Consider the following 7630-nt stretch of genomic DNA (forward strand, 5'->3'; position numbering starts at 1 on the left):
ACGATACCGTTTTCTATAATAGCGTCTAGAGAATCCATTAATTTAGAGAGTAACTATAACTTATTTTAAATACTAAAAAATATTCAAATCACTATTCAAAACTTTTATTCATGATCAACAAACAGAGTGTTAAGAAGTACGGGACTTTGTTACTTCAGTAAAAGTAGTGTTATGTAGACAAAATGTTACTCAATTAGAAGTAAAAGTATACCTGGATTAACGTACTCAAGTAGAAGTAATAAAGAGTGTTATTATAATATGCAGTCTACCGAGCTGGAGTTGGTCTACCGGAATATTTACACTGTAGAGTCTATTAACCCAGCCTAACTTAGCCTATAGAATGGATATAGATTCCTTTGAAAGAATTCAGAGGAGAATGACAAGACTAATCCCGGGCATTAGGAACCTTGAGTACAGACACAGGTTGAAGCAAGGTCTAGGTAGTTTTAAAGCATCTTAATGTGCACTCCCTCGAGAGACGTAGAGTGAGGGGCGATATGATAGAGGTATATAAATGGAAGTCAGGGCTAAACAAAGGGAACATTACAAAGGTACTCAAACTATCCATCCAGGAGCGAACTCGTAACAATGGTTTTAAATTAATCAAATTTAGATTTAGGCGCGAGATAGGTAAACACTGGTTCGGAAATAGCTTAGTGGATAAATGGAACAAGTTACCAAACAACATCATTAACTCGAATACGCTGGATAGCTTCAAACATAGGTTAGATGGATATATGAGCAATAGGGGTTGGGTGTAAATGGGTCTGCCCAGTATGGGCCAATAGGCCAGCTGCAGTTTCCTCCATTCTTATGTTCTTATGTGACTGCGTGGTGTTTCTCCATACCCACACAGTACCCTTCACGGTTCCGCCCATACCATACCCTCCACCCACAGAACTCTTTTACTATGGTTAAAAATTAATTTATTTATTTATTAAAAAAAATTCCTAGTTTGCCACAGACATTAAAACTGTTTGTTTGGGACACGTAACGAGTAACGATTTTTACTTCTTTAATTGTATTGGAGTAAAAGTATTATAAAACCTTACCTAAGTAAAAGTTAAATTACTAAAAAAAATTGATAGATAGATAGATAGAGTTATAAAAGTATTTAATGTGATCAATAATGCAACATTCATGAAGCAACAGCAATATATTTACCCCTAGGCGACGCGTTATCTCCTTATCTCTCAGTGTTCCAGAACAAACATAATAAAGGTATTAGTCAATTTTTCGTAAGTGTTATTATCAGTGTTATGGAAAGCCTTTTATGGGGTGTTATTCGACTACTGATAACATATGACGTAGGTGTGAAAATATTTATTGTCGTCCAATGGCGGAAGAGGTGGATTATTACCCCAGACGTCACTCTTTAGAATTTACCCAAAAATAATAAATATCTATTTTATTAATATCAATGATGAAACTTACGAGGACGAATCACTTATAATAAATATTTTCATAACTTTAACCTTTCTTTCACATGTTTGTTCTAATTTACATAAGTTAACTGAACATAGTAAATCAGTTATATTATTATGATTCTATTAATTTGTCATGTTTCTCAGTGTTAAATTATTTAGGTAGTTAGTTAAATATTGAATAATGGACTAAGAGCTAAAATTTAGTTCTGATTGTTATAAAACTAATAAAAAAGGAGGGGGAGGAGAGTGAGCAGGGGAGTAGGGGGAGGAAAGAAAGCAAGAGGGAGGGGAAGGAGGTGAGCAAGGGGGAGGGGGGGGGGCGTTGCGCAAGGTGACACACGTGAAAGAATGATACAATTTGGGGTGATGACGTCATTCAATTATCACCGGAAGTCAAATATTTAATCATAGATGTGATTTATTTCTTGGCCAGGTGTTCGTCTGTGTTAATTAATCCTCTCCTTCATTATACCTGTACACCTGTTCCTGAATATATCCCTCTCGTTATCATTATCTCTCTTCCTCTATATTTTATTTCAATTTTCTCTCTTCCTTTTTTTCTATTATCTCTCTCTCTCTCTCTCTCTCTCTCTCTCTCTCTCTCTCTCTACTTTATTCTCGTGTCTCTATCTTCTCCACCTTTCCGTCACTCAGCCCCGGCGTTCCCCAAGGCACCAAGATGGGAACTGCTCTATCTCGACTCCCTACATTATATCGACGACTCCACAATAGGGATCAGCATCGAACACCTTAACTCGACTCCTATTAACCACCTGAGAAACTTAGGGGTCGAGATGTTCAAGATAGCTAGAGAGAGATAGAGATAATAGAGAGATAGAGATATTGATACTGTTCTTTTATTCGTACTGCTATGGATCGACTCTTTTAATAGTAGTAGTAGTAGTAGTAGTAGTAGTAGTAGTAGTAGTAGTAGTAGTAGTAGTAGTAGTAGTACGTAGGGGGAAAGGTGAACGAGTGGGTTAGCGAAATCCATGCTCTATCGGAGATTGCTAACACAGAGCCACATGCGGCCTTTGCAGCATTCACACATGGAGTCAAGCATCGTTGGAACTACCTGATGCGTACCATCCCTGAGATCCGACCCCTCCTCCACCCTTTGGAAGAAGCAATCAGTGTCAAGTTCATTCCCAAACTAGTGAAACACCACGACTTAACCCCAGTAGAAAGAACACTTCTTGCACTTCCACCAAGACTGGGAGGGATGGGACTAACTAATCCAGAGGAGATTGCTGACTCTGAACATCAAAATTCACTTAAGCTCACGGCAGCCCTCACTGACCACATAATAGCCCAGAATGCAACAGGGGAAGTGGACACCAGCGAAGTTAATAAGATCCGTAGATCCATTACAACAGATCGGCAGCACTGCCAAAATGACATGTTGCAGCAACTATTGCTGCAGGTTCCAGAAAATTTGACAAAAAAAGTAGCTATAGCGCAGGAGGTGGGCGCCTCGAACTGGTTAACTACGTTACCGATAAGGGCAAATGGTTTCAGCCTTAACAAACAAGAATTTACAGATGCCATTGCTCTAAGGTACGGTTGGCCAGTAGATGGTTTGCCCTCCCAATGCGTGTGTGGCTATTCCTATGATGGCGATCACGCCATGGTTTGCAAGAAGGGGGGCTTCATATGCATGAGGCATGACGAGGTAAGGGATCTCACAGCAAATATGTTGAAGGAAACCTGCCGGGACGTCATGGTAGAACCGACCCTCCTTCCACTGGATGGCGAGATCCTCCAACACAGGACTTCAAACACATCTAACGAAGCCCGTGTGGACGTCAGTGCTCGAGGATTCTGGACGCGGGGACAGCGAGCCTTCTTCGACATCAGGATTTTTGATCCCATGGCCGTTTGTCACCGTAACCTAGCTCTCGATGCTGCACATAGGAGGAACGAGAACGACAAGAGAAGGGCATATGGGGAGAGAATTCAAAATGTCGATCAAGGCAGCTTCACTCCGCTAGTGTTCACAACCTCTGGTGGGATGGGCCCAAGCGCAAGATGTTTCTACGCCAGACTCGCGGAGCTGATCTCCGAACAGAAGCAGCAGCCCAGAAGTTATGTCACAGCCTGGATGAGATGTCGACTGTCCTTCTCTCTCCTTCGGTCGGCTTTGCTCTGCCTCAGGGGAACGAGAGCTTCTGCCCCTACTCCGTCAACTGCTGCAGATATCGACTATGAGGCTACAGTCACCGAATGCCGCATCGATCTGCGGCTCAACTAATTTAACACAGATAGGATAGTTGCTTATGTATTAGGATATTTAATATTAAGGTAAATAAATGGTGGCGAAGGTGTGGCTATTGGGGGAGGCTGTAGTAGTAGTAGTAGTAGTAGTAGTAGTAGTTGAGGTGTTATCTGAACGGAAACAGCAGCCCAGAAGCTACGTTGCAGCCTGTGTGATAATTACTGTTAAATTGTGTGTGTAATTCATGAATTTATCAACACCTGAGCTTGCTTTAGTTTTGGGTGACTATCTCCTCCCTGTGATAACAATAAAACCACCTCATCAAGTTTGCCATGAACCTAGAGAATGTTCCGACATAGTGGTGTTCATATTGATAATTAAATCTATCTATCTATCTATCTATTTATCTATCTATCTATCCATCTATCTGTCTGTCTAACTTGGTTTTATTTTTATTTTAATATTATAACAGGTCAGGACGTGGGACCGGATTAACCCTTTGAGTTCTGTTGTTTTAAATCATTGCTCTCAGAGAGTTTAAAGAGCTGATATATTAAGACACTAACCTAACCTAACTTAACCTAACCTAACCTAACCTAACCTAACCTTCACACTGACCTTTCTTCTGTCGAGCGTCAGTTTAGCTGCGTCTGTTCACTCGTATGAAAGAGGCTTTAGAGTGTGTGTGTGTGTGTGTGTGAAAGCGTCTCTGTATTTCAATGTTCAGGATGATGAACGGCTGAGAGAGAGAGAGAGAGAGAGAGAGAGAGAGAGAGAGAGAGAGAGAGAGAGAGAGAGCTCTAACAGAAAAAAACGAAAATTGTTATCGCTTCCTGAGAGATTAGCGGTAATACTCGATGTTTCTGTGCTTGGACCGCACCAGTACAGTCTAGGAACGCTTCAGTGTTGGTCGCCAATGCACTTAGTGGTTGGCAGCGTTAAGCTCTCCCCCGACCCAGTCATTTGAGGTAACAGTGAGATCATCAACATAACGCCATTAACGACAGTGGTAAGTTTGCGTTAGTTGGTTAATTAAAGCAAATAATTAAAAACTGATTACACGGATAATTAATTATTGTCCGTGGCGTCTTGGTGAACGACGAAGTAATCGGGAAGGAAGAAACTGGCTTCGGCATACAGTCAAAAATCATCAGCAGAAATGCATCAACAGTCATCTCACACTGTCGGTGGAGGAGCAGACATCAGAGGTGGACGCCGAGCAGCAGACACCAGAGATGGACGCCAGCCACCTCACTGCGGCTCCTACAGACAGACGAGGAGATCCTACCGCGTCCTTCTAGGATCTGTCATAATGTTGATGTTAAAAGCCAGAGGTGTGACAGGAATCACCACTACCATCAGTGATGTCACTACTAGCACCAGTGATGCCGACACTAGCTCCACGGATGTCACCAATAGCACCACTTATATCTCCACTAGTTCCAATGATGTCACCACTAGTTCCACTGATGCCATCACTAGCTCCAGTGATGTCATCACTAGCTCCACTGATGGCACCACTAGTTCCACTCATGTCACCACTAGTTCCATTGATGTTGTCACTAGCTCCACTGATGCCACCACTAGTTCCACTGATGCCATCACTAGCTCCACTGATGCCACCACTAGCTCCACTGATGCCATCACTAGCTACACTGATGCCACCACTAGTTCCACTGTTCCACTGATGCCACCACTAGCTCCACTGATGCCACCACTAGCTCCACTGATGCCACCACTAGCTCCACTGATGCCACCACTAGCTCCACTGATGCCACCACTAGCTCCACTGATGTCATCACTAGCTCCACTGATACCACCACTAGTTCCACTGATGCCACCACGAGTTCCACTGATGAAATTTCAAGTTCCACTAAAGCCACCACTAGCTCCACTGATGCCACCACTAGTTCCACTGATGTCACCGCTAGTTCCACTAATGCCATCACCAGTTCCACTGATGCCACCACTAGTTCCACTGATGCCATCACTAGCTCCACTGATGAAATTACTAGCTCCATTGAAGCCACCACTAGCTCCACTGATGCCACCACTAGTCCCACTAATGAAATTACTAGCTCCACAGACGCCACCACTAGCTCCACTGATGCCACCACTAGTTCCACTGATGCCACCACTAGCTCCACTGATGAAATTACTAGCTCCACTGATGCCAACAATAGTCCCACTGATGAAATTACTAGCTTCACTAATGCCACCACTAGCTCCACTGATGCCACCACTAGCTTCACTGATGCCACCACTAGTTCTACTGACGCCACCACTAGTTCCACTAATGCCATCACTAGTTCCACTGATGCCACCACTAGTTCTACTGATGCACCACTAGTTCCACTAATGCCATCACTAGTTCCACTGATGCCACCACTAGTTCTACTGATGCCACCACTAGTTCCACTAATGCCATCACTAGTTCCACTGATGCCACCACTAGATTCTACTGATGCCACCACTAGTTCCACTAATGCCATCACTAGTTCCACTGATGCCACCACTAGTTCTACTGATGCCACCACTAGTTCCACTAATGCCATCACTAGTTCCACTAATGCCACCACTAGTTCTACTGATGCCACCACTAGTTCCACTAATGCCATCACTAGTTCCACTGATGCTACCACTAGTTCCACTGATGCCAAAACTAGTTCTACTGGTGCCATCACTAGCTCCACTGATGAAATTACTAGCTCCACTTATGCCACCACTAGCTCCACTGATGCCACCACTAGCTCCACTGATGCCACCAATAGTTCCACTGATGCCATCACTAGCTCCAGTGATGTCATCACTAGCTCCACTGATGCCACCACTAGTTCCAGTGATGTTTTCACTAGCTACACTGATGCCATCACTAGTTCAACTGATGCCCACCACTCCACTGATGCCACCTGGACTATCACTAGCTCTCTAGTGCGATCACTGAAGCCCACTAATGCCACCACTAGTTCCACAGATGCCACACTAGTTCCACTGATGCCATCACTAGCTCCACTGATGCCACCACTAGCTCCACTGATACCATGACAAGCTCCACTAATGCCATCACTAGCTCCTCTGTTGCCATCACTAGCTCCACTGATGCCACCACTAGTTCTACTGATGCCACCACTAGTTCCATTGATGTTGTCACTAGCTCCACTGATGCCACCACTAGCTCCACTGATGCCACGACTAGTTCCACTAATGACTTCACTAGTTCCACTGATGCCATCACTAGTTCCACTGTTGTCATCACTAGTTCCATTGATGCCAAAACTAGTTCCACTGATGCCATCACTAGTTCCACTGTTGTCATCACTAGTTCCACAGATGCCACGACTAGTTCCACTGATGCCATCACTAGCTCCACTGATGCCACCACTAGCTCCACTGATGCCACCACTAGTTCCACTGATGCCACCACTAGTTCCATTGATGTTGTCATTAGCTCCACTGAAGCCACCACTAGCTCCACTGATGCCACGACTAGCTCCACTAATGACTTCACTAGTTCCACTGATGCCATCACTAGTTCCACTGATGTCATCACTAGTTCCACTGATGCCATCACTAGTTCCACTGATGTGATCACTAGCTCCACTGATACCACCACTATTTCCAGTGATGTTGTCACTAGCTCCACTGACGCCATCACTAGTCCCACTGAAGCCACCACTAGTTCCACTAATGCCATCACTAGCTCCACTGATGTGATCACTAGCTCCTCTGATGCCATCACTAGCTCCACTGATGCCACCACTAGTTCCACTGATGCCATCACTAGTTCAACTGATGCCACCACTAGTTCATCTGATGCCATCACTAGCTCCACTGATGCCACCACTAGTTCCACTGATGCCATCACTAGTTCAACTGATGCCACCACTAGTTCCACTGATGCCATCACTAGCTCCAGTGTTGCCATCACTAGCTCCACTGATGCTATCACTAGCTCCTCTGATGCCATCACTAGCTCCACTGATGCCAC

The 7630-nt window shown here is 44.2% G+C and overlaps 2 protein-coding genes across 2 annotated transcripts; both read right to left on the minus strand.

Annotated features, from left to right (window-relative positions):
• Positions 1–4963: 4963 nt before the first annotated feature.
• On the minus strand, positions 4964–6323 carry LOC121860448 (spore wall protein 1-like). Its single transcript, XM_042357605.1, has 2 exons — positions 5920–6323; positions 4964–5213 (listed from the first exon to the last, which is right to left on the minus strand). Exons 1-2 carry the CDS (start codon positions 6321–6323, stop codon positions 4964–4966), a joined length of 654 nt encoding a protein of 217 aa, XP_042213539.1.
• A 174-nt stretch (positions 6324–6497) lies between these two features.
• Positions 6498–7378, minus strand: LOC121860449 (uncharacterized protein DDB_G0282077-like). Its single transcript, XM_042357606.1, has 3 exons — positions 7290–7378; positions 6761–6960; positions 6498–6604 (listed from the first exon to the last, which is right to left on the minus strand). The coding sequence occupies exons 1-3, from the start codon at positions 7376–7378 to the stop codon at positions 6498–6500; spliced, it is 396 nt and encodes a 131-aa protein (XP_042213540.1).
• Positions 7379–7630: the final 252 nt, after the last annotated feature.

This window comes from Homarus americanus, unplaced genomic scaffold (genome assembly GCF_018991925.1).
Source record: "Homarus americanus isolate GMGI-L3 unplaced genomic scaffold, GMGI_Hamer_2.0 scaffold55063, whole genome shotgun sequence".
In the NCBI taxonomy this organism is placed as follows: domain Eukaryota; kingdom Metazoa; phylum Arthropoda; class Malacostraca; order Decapoda; family Nephropidae; genus Homarus; species Homarus americanus.

Bases quoted from the DNA above. Each gene is read 5' to 3' on its own strand.
- LOC121860448 (XM_042357605.1), bottom strand. From the start codon at position 6,323: ATGGCACCAGTAGAACTAGTTTTGGCATCAGTGGAACTAGTGGTAGCA. The intron at 5,214-5,919 runs GTCAGTAGAACT...TGGTGGCATCAG, and splicing joins TTAGTGGAACTAGTGGTGGC to TGGAGCTAGTGACAACATCA.
- LOC121860449 (XM_042357606.1), bottom strand. From the start codon at position 7,378: ATGGCATCAGAGGAGCTAGTGATCACATCAGTGGAGCTAGTGATGGCA. The intron at 6,961-7,289 runs GTCAGTGGAGCT...CTGTGGAACTAG, and splicing joins TCAGTGGGACTAGTGATGGC to TGATGACAACAGTGGAACTA. The intron at 6,605-6,760 runs GTAGAACTAGTG...CTGTGGAACTAG, and splicing joins TGGAACTAGTGGTGGCATCA to TGGTGGCATTAGTGGGCTTC.